Source organism: Carassius gibelio, chromosome B8, assembly GCF_023724105.1.
Source record: "Carassius gibelio isolate Cgi1373 ecotype wild population from Czech Republic chromosome B8, carGib1.2-hapl.c, whole genome shotgun sequence".
Classification (NCBI taxonomy): Eukaryota; Metazoa; Chordata; class Actinopteri; order Cypriniformes; family Cyprinidae; genus Carassius; species Carassius gibelio.
The window spans coordinates 29903636-29919475 of NC_068403.1; the positions used below are offsets into that span (position 1 = coordinate 29903636).

Below are 15840 nucleotides of genomic sequence, written 5' to 3' on the forward strand. Positions count from 1 at the left end.
CTTAAGACCAATACATTAAGAACAGGGATACTATGGTCCTTAAACCAGGTACTGGTAGCATTGGCACTGTGTGCAGGTGCCAAGTCCTGTTGGAAAATGAAATCTGCATCTCCATAACGTTGGACAACAGCAGGAAGTGTGAATTGCTCTTAAACTTGCTGATATACAGCTGTGTTGACCTTGGACCTCAGAAAACACAGTGGACCAACACCAGCAGATGACATGGCACCCCAACCCATCATCACAGCATACATCTGTGTGTACTAGTTCTTGAACCACCTACTCCAGCTACAGTCCACTTTGTGTGAATCTCCCCCACTTTTTTGAATGGGTTTTGTTTCACAATCATCTCCAGATTGCAGTTATCCCTATTGCTTGTACACTTTTTTCTACTACATCTTTTCCTTCACTTCGCCTCTCTATTATTGTGCTTGGACACAGAGCACTGTGAACAGCCAGCCTATTTTGCACTGACCTTTTGTGTCTTGCCCTCCTTGTGCAAGGTGTCAATGGTCGTCTTTTGGACAACTTTCAAGTCAGCAGTCTTCCCCATGATTGTGTAGTCTGTGGAACTAGACTGAAAGACCATTTAAAGGTCTTTGCAGTTTTTTTTTTAGTTAATTAGCTGATTAGAGTTTGGCACCAGGTGTCTTCAGTATCGAACCTTTCCACAATATTCAAATTTTCTGAGATACCGAATTTGGGATTTTCCTTAGTTGTCAGTTATAATCATGAAAATTAAAATAAATAAACATTTTAAATATATCAGTCTGTGTGTAATGAATATAATATACAAGTTTCACTTTTGAATGGAATTAGTGAAATAAATCAACTTTTTGATGATATTCTAATTAAATGACCAGCACCTGTAAACGACAAGTCAATACAATTTATTTTAAAAGAAACCGTCTGCGACACAAGCAGACAAAAAGTAATTTATTTATTCAAAAAACATGAAAAACATTAGAATATACTTTCTAAAAACTGTACAATAACAAAACAATCAAGGACACCAATTAAATTGAAACAATACCAGAAAAAGTAGAATCCAAGGGATATACTGTAAAAAAAAAACTTGAATGCACAGTAAGATGCTTTGGATAAAAGTGTCTGCTAAATGCATAAATGTAAATTTAAATTAAGATATACTAACTGGCCATTTCTGAGCATCTCAGGCTTGCAAATGCAGACAGAGAACTTCATAACACATTGCAATCCCATATTCAAGAAATAATTCAACTGTCTGTATATGCAATATATAAACTGTGGAAACAACATCACTTGAGTCATAGTGTTCTAACAAGTTCATACTGTCCTTTGTAGCAAGCCAGTGGAAGTTAAAAATCAGAGAGATACTGAATTATCCATACCTGACTCTGAAGGGCTTGCTGTTGATAATGTGAAATCCTAGCCTTGGTACTTTCATCTGTATTTGGGCTGAGAGGCTTAGGATCTGACAAAGATCTCTGAATATTCTTCATTGGGCGGGGAAGGGCCTGGTGTCTCTGTGATGGCTCAGCAATACAGGACTTCTGCTGCGGGGTGACATGTGCTTTATTCAGCCTCTCACTAGAAGAGAATGCTGTTTCTATGATGCGTTGTGGAGAAGAAAGAGGAGAAACAGGAGAATACAGCACCTGTGGAGATTTAGGTTGTTGCCGGATCAAGCTGGACAAAGACTCATTATGCAGGTGATGTTGCTGGTATCCAAACTCCAAAGGATCAGGTTTCCGCCTCCCAAACTTCACAGCACTCTGTTGACCTGGAGAGAGTGGATCTGCAGAACCAACTAAGTGGACACTGGTGGGACTGACAGTGGTAGCAATGCTAATCTGTGGAATAACTATGCTTTGAGACTGTGTCTCAGGGTCAGTTTGGCAAGCTAAGCTTTGACCCTTCTGTGTTCTCTCGGGACCAGAAATATAGTGGACAATTTCAACCTTGCTGGGGTCTGGCATGGTGACATGTATGCTTGGAGATACTCTAACTAGCTGCTCTGTTTCAGTTTGGCAAGAACAGTCTCGAATTGTCTGAATGGCAATGCTGGAAGATGCTGTCTTAGCAACTGAAGTGATAAAAGGAGGTGCTTCAGATTTATGGTCTACACCAGATTCACCAGAATGTCTTGTGTAACGGGAACGTCTACGTCTTACTGGCTGCTCCCACTCTGCCTTGTCTTCATCATCATCTGTCTGAACACTGCAATCCACACTGCGCCTAGTCCGTCGTCTCCTTGGTACCAGGTACCTCTCCTCTCCATCTTCATCATCAGTTTGCACACTGCAGTCTACAAGCCTCTGGGGCAAGGAAAGCACTGTTAATTCTCCATTATTTCCATCTTGCAGTCGAGGCATTGATCTTTGTTTACGCATGGACCTGATTTCTGTTTGATCTTCACTATTTCTCAAGCATATCTCTGATGTAGAATTTGGTAGTGGTCTTAAGAAAACCTGAACATCACTATACAACATATCAGAGGTCAATTCCTGTGGCTGAATTATTCTGCCAGATTGATCACTGAAGATTTGAGTATTTGTAATAGCTGTGGCAGTCTTTTGTCTCTTTTGTTCTTCAAGCTGCTGCTGTAACTGCTGTTGTAAAGATTGGATCTGGTCAAGCTGTTGTTTTTGTTGAGCTAGTTGCTCTCTCTGTATGACCAACTGGCTTTCTCTCTCAACTTGTTGTTGCTGCAAAACCTGTTGCTTTATAGTCTGCAATTCCTGAATTTCTCGCTGCACTAGCATCTGCTCTTTTTCTCTATGCCTCTGCAGTTCTGCACGTTCCCGCTCAAGCTCCTCCTGAAGCCTTAGCTGTCGCAATTTTTCTAGTTCCACTCGTTCTCTCTCAAGCTGCAAAAGCTGTTCCTGCTGTTGATGCAGTCTTTCCTCTGTTTCTTTTTCTTGTCTTGAAGCAATACTTCGAATAGCAGCAGCAGTGGTTCCACCTCCTTGAGATGATGGGGGTGGCTGTGTTTTGGAAGCAATAGAATGACCCTGCACTGGTAGTTGGTGTTGTATAGAAGGCTGGGCAGTGGATTTGGCCTGTAGGTGGGGCTGAGATAGATTTATTGGTTGCAACTGGATGTCAGGTTGGCTCATTGCCGTGGCCACTGGTGTTGAAAAAAGTGCTGATGTGATAGGACCAGCAGGTACAGAAGAAGGCTGAATTGGTTGTGTCACTGCTCCAGCTACTGTTAGGCTTAATGGAGATTTACCAAGGTACAATGGGGCATCTTGGACTGTTGTGATAGCTGGAGACTCAGAAACTTTTGTAGAAGTTGTAACAGGGAGAGGGTTGGGTGTAGAACATTGGAAAGGGGCCTGCCCATTCCTTGGATCTAGTGGCAGTCTAGTTAGGCTTGCCAGGGGTATTGGTGTCATATTTGGTGTAGGATAAGGTCTATATACCCCTTTTAATAAAGGGTGTAGCACAGGTGCAGGCTGGGTAGTTATTGGAACTGTTGATGCAATTGGTGTGTTTATGGTTGAATAGATCATGCCGTCAGCTGATCTAATAGCTGATGGATACATAGCTCGAAGACTGGCTTGTCTTGCATTGATTAGATCAGTTAGCGCTTGACTGTGGGAAAGAGGCTTTCCATCTGTGTTGTATTTGAAACCATGTCTGTGACTTTGGGGCAGACTAATTCTACTAGGTGGACCACTACTTCTTCCAGTGCCCAGCTGTAATATGTCAGGGTTACTACTATATCTATCTATGGAGTTAAGGGCTGCACACATGCGACTTATCTCCCTGGCAGTTGTAGCACTGTATTGGGCAAGATTAGATTCAGCAAAATCACCTGAGAAATATCCATAATCTGAGCTGATGTTAGTTAGGGAGTTGTACCTTCTTATTGGAAGATCTGCAACATCACCCTGACGAAGATCTGTGTAGGAACCATACTGAAGCCCCATTCCAAGGTACCCTCCATCATATCCATCCTTTCCTGTGTCTGTGAAAAATTCCCCAGAGGCATGAAATTGGGGATCAAGATTTGTTGAATATGATGACAACCCTGCCTCTGCAAGGTTAGTTTCAGAAATTGATGGTTGTAGTCGTCCAGGAAGAGGCAATGTGTATGATTTAATTGTGTAATCTTGGAATGCCGACCCATCTTGCTGTAAACCATGTTGTTGATAGAGCTGCGGTAGTGAGGAAGGTGCTCTTAATGATGGCTTAGAAGTTTCATCTGGGACTGGTTTCTGGGAGAATGGACCACCCACACAGCTACCGCCAAATGGCAAGTTGTATACCATATCACAACAAGTTAATTGATTTTCTGATTTTATTTGCCCTGTTAAAATCATTGCATCCTGGCCTTCCTCTGGTTTGATTAGTTGTGTTATAGTGGCTCCTTGTGCAGTGCCATCTATCTGGACCATCAACCCTTGAGGCTTGACGTTTGTTAGATTCATGATACTTGTTTCTGCTTGCCTTCCCCTTAACTCAAGTGGACCTCCAACACTATACACCTCAGATATCATACCTGGCACGATGACATTTACCTCTGTGGCAGTGCTTTTTTGAGTGACAAGCATATCCTTTTTGAATAGAGGTAGTTGAGTAGACAAATTCAACTTGGCAAAAGAGGCAGCTTGTTGTTGAAGCTGATGATGTTGTTGAAGCTGCTGCTCAAGAAGTTGTTGTTGCTCTTGAAGCTTCTGCTGCTGTTTAAGTAACTGCTGCTGCTGGATACTCAGGTCTTCCAGCTTAGCATCGATCTTTGGTATGGATGGATCAACTGGGGGTGGCTTATTTGGTGCCAGGCAAACTACTGTTCCCATATCTTTGCCCAAATCAAATCTGTTTTCAAGAGGATCACAATATAGCACAGGGTGCTTAGGCTGGGACATGAACATAGATGCAGTTACAGTAACACTGACAGTTGTTGCTGTTGATGTCACAACATGCAGCTGCTCTTGTGTATTCAGGTTCATTATTAAGGGCTGAATAGTTGTTGATTGACGAATTGGGGTTCTTTCAACAGACCCAGAATATTTTCTAGATTCTGTGGCTAAGGAAGTCAAGTCCATTCCTTGGTCAGTCATAACAATTGGTGTAGGCTTCATTCCAGTTCGCAGATCTACTACACTTCCACTCTGTAACCGTTGTCCTTGCTCAATTCTTGAAGTACCAGGAACTGTCGAAATCCGACAAAGGGATATGTTTTCCATTGATAATGATCCACGGGTATACATGCTAGCAGTGGTGACCATGCTAGTTCCAACATTAACTTTTCCAGCTCTATAGTTCTTGTAAAAACCATGTTGGGGTGATAACTGATGTGGCGGAGTATCAGGAGGGCTGACAGGAGGTGAGTAGGCATCAAATGTTGATTGGCGGCTAAATCTTGTTGGTGAGGACAAAGGAGATGTTGCTGTGTTAACTGTAACTGGCTTTGGTGGACTAGTGGGCTCAAGCTCCTCTGTTCTAACAATAAAATAGGTATCTTGAGAAGACTGCTGTCTAAAAAGGCTAGGTGAAACAACCCCATGTGAAGTCTGAGTGCCCTGTGCCATAACCAAAGAGGTGTGAGAAGCATTCCCTGAAGAAGCCAACATTGAAGGACTAACTGTTTGAGTTGAAAGCTCAGCTGTTCTCCTGGACAGAGATCTTGTTGGACTATGAAGAGGAGATGAAGTGGGAGAAAGAGGTGGACTCCTTTCATGGTAAGTATAACACCTAATTGAACTTGGGCCAGATTCAATTATCGTTTCTGATGATGTTGAATTATCCTTCATTTGGACTCCTTTGTTGATTGTCATTTTCTTTGCAGCACTCTCTCTTTGGTTGTAAGCTTGAGTGATTGCAGCTATTTTATGAGACACATTTGAAACACCAGCAGAGGTTGTGGTAGTTTGCCGACCATATAAGTTGGGTTGTGTTTGGGACACTGTTTGGCTGGCACTAGTTTGAGAGACAGTGACATTATCCCTGGCATACACTCCATAAGCAGCAATAGTTGTGGCAGCAACTGTTGGTGTAATACCATTTTTACCAGTTTGATTTCTAAGTCTATCTTTTTGCCCATCTTTTGAAAAATGTTGGGTTACTCTGACATCAGGTATCCGTCCTCCTGTCCCAGTTTCTGAAAATGATACTGGTGCTGAGAGCTGGGTGGGACTTGTGCCAGGAGTCAGTAAAGCATTGCTTTGTTCCAGCAACTTAGCAAAGGCTGAGCCTGTATCTAGTAACTGCTTTTCTGAATAGGACACATCCATCTCCATTTTGTCATCAAGCTGTTTTGAAATGTTTTGTGATGTCTGGCGGATCTCTTCATAGATATCAACTGTCTCCTCGTTCTCATAGTGGAGATCATCTTGATCAGGATAATCATATTCATCCTCAATTTCTTGTCTATTTTTAATGTCTGACTCTTGATAGGTGGATGTGCTGTACTGTTGTAAAATCAGACCTGAGCCTGATTGCTGCTGTGTCTGCTGCTTTTGTTGTTTCTGCAACATCTCTGCTTTCTTCATCATTTCTTCATACACTTCTTCTGCACTTTTTAATTGTTTGCCACTAGAGGGAGTTGTTATAGCAGCTGTAGATGATGTAGTTTGTGGTTTTTCAGTAGGAGAATAAAGTGACATAAAGGTTGGTAGGTTATACTCACTACCAGATTTGTACAGCTTAGATGAAATTTCATAGCCCTCAGCATCTGAATCAGCTGAAGGAGAGTATTCTGAGCAAGAGGATCGGTGGAGTTCCTCCATCTCGGCTGCCTGTCTTAGCTCCTCCGTTGGAGAAGCATCCTCAATGGGGGACAGATTGCTTGGGGGAGTCTTAGATCGTTCTCTGCGCCTTTGTGCTCTTAGCTCTTCTTTGTCACGTTTGGTTTTCCGGACAGTGCTTCGTATTCTCTGCTGCTCCACTTCTCTCATCTTTTCCTGCTCCTTTAGAAGTTCTTCTTCTTCCCTCAATTCGTCTTCTTCTGAGGAATCCTCAATGGTAGGAAGGAGAGGGCCATGGGAGCGATGTCTGGCCTTTCTCTGCTGCTTTGCCTCCTCCAGCCGCTGCCTCCGACTAGGACTACTGTCACTGTCATCTTCCATGGATGATATGGAAGTAGGGGATATCCCTGAACTATAGCTAGAAGTGGTTGTTTGGAGGGTGGAGGAATATTCCCCTCTTGACCGTTCTTCTGGAGAACCAATAAGGCTTTCCATCTCCAGCTCAGGCTCCCGGTCGAGACTCAGGTCATTGTCATTGTTTAACTCCATGTCTCGACTATAACTGTTAGTGTTGTTCAATTCTATGGTCTTAAATCTGCGTAAGCCTCCTTGCGAGGCCATCAGGTCTTCTTCTGCCGAACCTTTGTATACATCAGTAGTTGTTTTACTATCTTCCTCAAAGCTACTAGAGTGATAAGTGAGACGGCGCTTTTCTTTTCCTGAGTCAGTGAAGTGCTTTTGAGTCTTTTTTAGCTTTTTGTAGCCATAGCCTTCATCCTCATCATCATCATCATCTTCTTCTTCTTCCATTTCTTCTTCTTCATCTTCATCCTCATTCTCCTCATCAGCACTCATCTCCATAATTTGCCTTCTCATAAACTCCTCATCAGTAATCTCTTCAGGTTCTAAATTCAATTTTTTATGGCTACTATTATCCTCGAAATCAGCAATTGCTCTAAGCTCTTCCTCAGTTGGATCTTCATCCTCTTCCATAATGCCTTCAAAGTCCTCATCTGAGTCATATTCCTCTGGACTAATTGATATTGAGGGAGACTGATGTTTCCTGATGTCACCATGTTGCTTTTTCCCACACTTCTTGTCCTGTGCTCTTTCCCCTTCAGATGAAACTTTAGACTCTAGTAGATTCCGCATGGAGCTCTCTAGCTTAATCAGCTCAGATGGACTTGGTGGTGTATGGTGTCCAGTCAGACCCCTCTCGCACATTTTAAGCTCTTCCTCCTGGATAACGCCAGTAATTTCACTATGAGAACTGGAGATTCCATCAGAGGAATAGCCAGTATCACTCAAACTCTGTGGACTTCGTGATAGGTCCTGATTGCTGTTTGTCTTGCTGGTTTCCTAGGAGACCAAATAACACAGAAATACAAAGGATACATTTAGACAGTTCACACCATAAAATCAAGCACAAACATCTGACTAGATTTTAAAAACTGAGTGATACTTAGAGTTGGAAAGTAACTAGCTACAAATATATTTGTTACAGTAATTGAGTATTTTTATTTATTTATTCTTGAGTATAATTAAATTGTGGTACTTTTACTTTTACTTGATATAAAATTAAACTATTCAACGCTATGTGTTTTCTTCACCAAAAGTACAAAGTACAAAGAAAAAAAATAGACAAAGAAGGCACATATGGAGAAACAGAGTGAGCCGGCATTTGACAGGCACTTTTCAAAATCCTGGTGTGGAGCCCTGCATTTCAGCCAATAAAAGACAGGTCTGACTCTGGTGCAAAACAAATCAAAACTTCCCTTTCAGCTGCAGGAGCTGGCCGTTCAAACCGCATAATACTTTGACTGTCAATTCCCGCCATTTTCGTTTTGAATCAGCATAGCATTTCAATATTTTAGTGAATTTGAGCTATGCTCTGATTTTAAGTCGTAATTTTGTCAGCTCTTAAATTGGGTCATAACATCAATATTAAACAGCAGTATAAATAAATAGAAATTCGGTTGTTAGAAGGACACAGTTATTGCATGGATGGATTAAGAACGTCTAGGTTACGTATGTAACCTCATTCCCTGAAGATGGGAACGGAGACGTTACATTAAAAAGAGACAAAATGGGTTATGGGGTCTCACCCAAAGAGCCCAATCACCTTTGAGTGGTAATAAAATGAGCCAATGCTACACAGTGTACCTTGGTCTGCCGGATTTGCATCGCAAGCTCCCCACACTGTGCGGGTATATAAGGAGCAGTGCGAGCAACTCGCACTCAAGTCTTTGCTGAGGAGTTGAGCCCAGTGACCCGGCCGTGCAGTGGAACAGCAATGTGGCAAAGGGACGTAACATCTCCATTCCCTCCTTCAGGGAACAAGGGTTACATATGTAACCTAGACGTTCCCTTTCAGTTTGTCACATTCTATGTTACGTCAGAAAGAGAGTGACACATGGCTGTCTTCCAGTAATCTGTGTGAGTGAAAGCACCCTGTCGTGAGGCCAGCACAAGCGAGGGCCTATAGTTGACACAGAATACACTGGGTAGCATATTCCAGCTGGATGTATACTAGCAGGCTGCCTGCTCTTAGGAGGACTTACAAAGGCAGGTATCAACCAAGAGGTGGTGTTACACATGAACTCTGAGGTACCAGCCCGCAGGGTGGAAGTTTCAATGACATAGCTGGCAAGGTGCTTGCCAAGGGAAAGACACATGCTACGAAGAGACTTACTGTGGAAATACACACATGGGATTGCCCAGAAAGGGGGAATCACAACACATGGAGGCACATAGTCCCACACAGGGCTGACCGATAGGGCATGCACACAAGTGCTGGACATGAACAGTGCTGAAGGAACCCAGGGTTCTGAACTGAGGTACTCATCTATGGGGAATAGCGCATGCATCCAGTCTGTGGAGTTGAATGATGCAGCAAGCGGATTGACACTGAGCAGGTCCTTACTGGCCCAAAGGGGCAAGTAGCCGGGAGGACACGGGCTCTGCACAGAGATTACAAAATCCTGCAAATGTGTTAGGTGTCACCCAGCCCGCAGCTCTACAGATGTCTGTTAGCCAGCACAATAGCAGGACAATAAGCAATAAGCCAGGACAATAGCATACACTATTCAGTGAGATAACCTCTGTTTGGAGACAGCCTTTCCCTTCTGCTGGCCTCCGTAACAAACAAAGAGCTGGTATGAGGTCCTAAGGTACTGGACAGAGCAGTGCCAGGGCTGGGTCTTCCCCAGGAGCAGTGCTTGCAAGTTCACCACCTGATCTCTTAAAGGAGTGGTGGGAGCTTTGGGCACTTACCCAGGCCTGGGTCTCAAGATAGCGTGAGTTGGCTGGCCCGAATTTCAGGCATGGAGCCGTCAGAAGTGCAGTTTTCAATGATAAAACTTTAGCTCTACTGAGAGCAAGCAGTGCTGGTAGAACCACTGCGAGGTCCCAAGAGGGAACTTGCTGAGGGCGAGGCGGATTGAGCCTCCTGGCCCATCTCAGGAACCTGATTATCAAATCATACTTCCCAAGAGACTTACCATCAACAGGGTCATGTTGAGCTCAAATGGCGTGAACTTCAGGGTGGAAGGAGACAGCCTTTGTTCCATCCCTTCCAGAAGAAAGGAAATGACTGACCCAATCGGGCATCTCTAGGTGTCTTCACGATGTGAAGAAGACCAAGTAACGAAGAGTTTCCACTTCAAAGTCTGTCTGGTCTGTCTGGTCAAAGTTATGATAGCTACCTCCTGAGGTGGCAAGGTCCCCAAACCTTCCATGACCCATCCAGAACCCACACATGTAGGTTCCAAAGATCAGAACGCGGGTGCCCCGTCTCTGAGAAAGAAGGTCTTTCCTCAGAGGAATTGGCAAGGGAGAGGCTGTCGCGAGGAGTACAAGTTCGGGGAACCAGGTCCGGCCGGGCCAAAAAGGCGCAACCATGAGGACCTGCTCTTTGTCCTCCCTGATCTTTCACAATGTCTGTCCAAGAAGGCTCACTGGGGGAAACGCATACTTGCGCAGGACCAGCGGCCATCTGTGCCCCAGAGCGTCCATGCCAAGGGTGGCCTCGGTCAGGGAGTAAAACAACTGGCAGTGGGAATTTTCTGGAGAGGCAAACAGGTCCCATCTCGATACTCAGTCATGAAGCTAGTGCTGAAGCGGTCTCATATGGAGCAACCCGAGTGGTATGACTTCCATTGTGGATGCCATATGCCCAAGGAGCCTTTGAAAGAGTTTCAGTGGAATCGCTCTCTTGCCCTCGAATTGTCTCAGGCACTTCAGCAGGGACTGAGTGCGCTCATTCATAAGCTGCGGGAACATGGCGACCGTGTCTATTTCCATACCGAGCGAAGAGATCCTCTGCACAGGAGAGAGTTTGCTTTTTTCCCAGTTGACCTGAAGACCCAGACAGATGAGGTGTCTGAGCACCAGATCCCTGTGCTCGCACAACCACACTAGAGCATGAGCTAGAATCAGCCAGCCGTCGAGGTAGTTGAGGATACGGAGACATCGTTCCATGGGAGGAGCCAGGGCTCCCTCCGAAATCTTTGTAAGGACAAAGGGAGACAGGGCCAACCCAAATGGGAAAACCTTGTACTGAAATGCCTGCCCCTTGAAAGCAAACCGAAGAAACGGTCTGTTTCGAGGAAGAATGGAGACATGAAAGTACGGGTCCTTAAGGGACCAGATTCACAAAATTTTCTTAAGAAAAAATTATTCTTAACTGCCAATTTCTTCCTATTTTCTAACTAAGAAAAGAAAAAAACTTAAAAAAATATTCTTAAGAATATTCTTATCGTTTTTCTTAAGATTGTTCTTAACCCTCTGGAGCCGATTAACACGTATACGCGTTATGAGTCATTTTCTCCTGATAACCCCGAAAAGAACTTAAATTACACTTCACAGTTTTAATCGTACAGATAAGAGTGATACATCAATTGAATCTGTAAAGTGTCAACTTTTTTTTGTATACAGACATAATAACAACAAAACTTTGTGCACTTATAAAATAAAGATAACAAACAAGGTGTTCTGTCTGCAGCCTTTGTCTGTGCTGATCTTCATTTACAAACACGTCATTAAAATGAACTGTAACTCCGTGAATACTCAAAGAAGAGACATGAGAGAGATATCTATAGAAAGCTTGACATGACTGCTTTTGAATTAAACAAGTGCTACCGAAAACAAATATTCTGTGATAAAGTAATCCATATGAAAACAATGCAATGTCTCCCTTCATTATATCGAATGTGACTACGCCCCCGCGCTGAATGCGCTATTCAGATTCAAACTGAAGCGCGCAGCTTGAATACGCCCACACAGAAGAAAAAGCAGCCAGACTGTTCTTCAAGTTTTTTTTTATTTTACTGTTTTTCTTCGCAATGAGAGGAATAAGACATAATTCACCCCTAAAAGTTGTGATGTGGTTGAGGATTTGAGATTTGGATTTCCTCAGAAAAAAAAAGAATGAAGCACTTTATTCAGCAGAGATCATAAACATGAGTAAGTCTCTTTTTATTTATTTATAATACTTGTACTAGTTTTCACATAACGTGTAAACATTTTACTAGTTAGACTTTTTCCAAAGACTTTTTCCAAACTATAATTCCTGACTAAATGTATAATCAAGTGAAATATTATGAAGTTTCAGTTACAATATACAATACTATACAATTCAAAAGCTTGATGTAAATAATATAAATGTAACAAATAAATCTTAACTGTAACAAATGTAACACAATGCTGTTCTTTCAATTTATTCCCCCTAAAAAAACAAACAACATTAACAATAACATTAATAATAATAATAATAATAATAATAATAATACATGTTTATTGTAGAAAAGAAGATTGTTAAAAGGATTTCTGAAGGATTGTGTGACTGGAGTAATGATGCAAAAAATAAAAAATAAAAAAAATAAATAATAATATATATATATATATATATATATATATATATATATATATATATATATATATATATATTATTTTGAAGGTCAGCTTTGATTGTTCCTAATAAACTGTTTAACTGCTCCCCCAAGTGGATATTAAAGTATGTTGTGGGATAATTAAATATATTCTAAATAAACTACAAACACAAAATTATATAGAATTATTTTGTTCTCACATTCTTTCTTGTAACTCTTCACCTCTCAGTGACACAAGCTGACTTAAAGGCTCATTATGCAGGCCTTTGTCTTCTCAGGTGTAAATCACAATGATATTCATGATAGTTGATGCCTACTATATATTGTTTTCTGTGAGTGAGTAAACAAGATGATTTTCACATAATTTAGAAAGAAAAATAATAGTCAACAAGCTCCAGTTCTCAAAAGTCCCGGGAACCAATTTTTTTCTTTTTCTTTGTTTTTTTTTGTTTTTTTGGCTTATTCAAGTGATTTGACCTTTTTAGTTTTTCACTTACTACGCATAATAATTTTTTCCTCAAAAATACAATCATGGACATACATGCATTTCACATATTATTATAGCCCAGTTTGTGCTGATTAAAGTGATATTAGACCTTACCCATTTAGATATTTATAAGAAACTGAAAAAAGCACAAATGTCAGGGCATGACAAAACTTCTCCAGGATCCAAAAATATCCTTAGACTCCAGAGGGTTAATCAAAACCTAAGAAGAATTAAAATTCTTGAAAAGAAACTTCTTAAAAATCATTGTAAATTACTTCTTAAATTTAGGACAGCCCCAGACTTGTCTTAAATCCCAAACAATAATAATTATTTAATTAATTTGTTGGTTTATTTTACATTAATTGTTATATTTATGCATTACAACAGCAGCTACATATAATACATAGGAGGACTGGGGATGTGCACAAGTTTTCTGAAGGGACAGCGATTACTGTTAAAGTAAACACGATCGCTCATGATTAGCCTGTGTGTGACGCCGTATTTTGCTGACTTCAAAACTCATTAGCAACTCTAAAACGAGACAGATAGGGAGCTTTAATTGAACACCATTCATTTTACATTTTAAAAACATGAAGCTGAGTGCCAGTCAAAGTCGCAACGAAAATATACAGTTTATGGTGCGTGCTTATTATGATTATTAGGGTAATTTACCGGAAGTGCATAAAGACAATAGTGTGAGTTTAGCAGTGCGTCATGTTTTAATTCAGATAACGGCTGTTATTTTCTTCTTAAGAAAAAATTAAGATGTTCTTAAGAATATATTTGAGAACTTAAATAATTTTTCATGAATTGCACTTCAGAACATTCTTACAAACTTTGTGGAATTTATCTTAAGAAATTTCTTAAAGAGCCAGTAAGATGAAAATTCTAAGCTTCCTATCACTGTTTATAAGTCCTTTACAATAGGTTTAAATCCATCCCAGGTTAAAAAACATTGTCATTTTGTCAAAATATCATTTTAAAATTACCTCAATTCTCAGAGATCCCTAAACGGTTCGCGCAAAGCTGTTCAAAAGATTCAGTTTCCTTAAACCCCACCTTTCGGTAGCATACTGTGTTCTGATTGGACATAGTCAGTTTTGATTGATTGTTCGGCACACAAATTCAAGGTAAACAATGCGTTAGCATCTTTTTGGGGTGAATTATGTCTTATTCCTCTCACCGTGAAGCAAACAGTAAAATAAAAATCTTGAACAGTCTCGCTGCTTTTTCTTCTGTGTGTGCGTATTCAAGCCGTGCGCTTCAGTTTGAATCTGAATAGCGCGTTCAGTGCGGGGGCGTGGTCACATTAGAATGAAGGGAGACGTGAAAAACGGACATCGCGTTGTTTTTATATGGATTACTTTATCACAGAGTATCTGTTCGCAGCACTTGTTTAGTTTTAAAGAAGACATGTCAAGCTTTCTATAGATATCTCTCTCATGTCTCTTCGTTGAGTATTCACGGAGCTACACTTCATTTTAATGACGTGTTTGTAAATGAAGATCATCAGCACAGGCAAAGGCTGCAGACAGCACACATACTGATAAGACGCTCGGGAGAAAACAAACACATAACTTCATAATCATACTTCGCGTTGTGATTCGGAGATGCTTGTTGGTCCAAATAAAGTTGGTAATGAACCCTCTTTTATGGCCAAATGCTTTGAAAATCCCGCTTTGTACTCACCGAGATTAGAAAAGCAGTCATCAGTGAAATGTTGTGAACACAACAAAAGGGATTTGTTGTACTGCTCTGGTATTGTGGTAAAACTGAATTTTAGCCACTGGTTCTTCTGATCTTCATTCTTTGGTAATGAAAATAAAACAAACTTGCCTTTACAATTAAAAACACACTGGGTCTCATTCATGAAACACGAGCATAACGAATTTTTGTGTAAATCGCGTGTAAAGTGGTTTTGGCGTAAATTTTTGGATTCATTAAAACATTCGTATTTTCCAAATGTTAGTTGGTACGAAAGAAATCTACACCTGCTCCCAGCCACGCGTAAAATAAAAATAAAACGTTTTGCTCATTAATACGGCTGCATTTTAATTCACCTTAATCGGGTACATATTTACACAGCATTTTGAAAAAAAATATTATATATAGTAATTACATACGGACCTGATACGCCACTAGTAGGCTACGCTTGAAAATAAAATGTGGCGTTTTGAATGAACTTCTGATAATAAAACTTCAATTTCTGCAGCTGAGAAATGTTTCTTTTTCAGTCGCTTTTGAGAAGACATGTTGAAATCCTTTGTTTGATGTCATAATATGATGCTCATATATAGTTGTCAGTCGGATTTAATAGGCGGGATTTATGGTAATTGAGAATGAGCGTGCACGCGCGTCCCATTTACTGATTGGAATTCATTAACACACACACACATTTCACTATCACTATTACGGTTACGAAGTTTTTGTGAATCAGGAGTTTTCGGGAAGTTCTCTTTACGCGCAAATCACTCAGATATTTACTCGTAAATTTATGAATGTTTCATGAATGAGAACCATTGTCTCCTCGACATGATGCTATCACACCAACCAGAGCGTCTGTGTGGGGGGTGGGGCAGGTCAGAGTTCCGTTTCTCCCAAGACGATAGGCGGAGATTATTATTGAAAGTGTTCTAGTGACGTACATAGAGATGGGCAAAAGATTTTAAATCTATAATGACTCGTTTCAGCGATTCAGAGTCGACTCCTTACTTTAGAAGCCAATAACTTTATAAATCGTGTACTTTTTGGTTTATTTACTCTGCACATTATTTACACTGATGGACAG

The 15840-nt window shown here is 41.0% G+C and overlaps 1 protein-coding gene across 5 annotated transcripts in view; it reads right to left on the minus strand.

Moving 5' to 3' along the window:
* bsna (bassoon presynaptic cytomatrix protein a) overlaps nt 1–15840 on the minus strand; it is a 135542-nt gene that overhangs the window by 35913 nt on the left and 83789 nt on the right. For 3 of the 5 annotated variants that reach the window (XM_052562833.1, XM_052562832.1, XM_052562831.1), the window contains exon 5: nt 1371–8036. In XM_052562833.1, the coding sequence (XP_052418793.1) occupies nt 1371–8036 (6666 nt within the window). The remainder of the gene's footprint in view (nt 1–1370; nt 8037–15840) is intronic. The other 2 variants (XM_052562835.1, XM_052562834.1) reach the window with 2 other exon arrangements.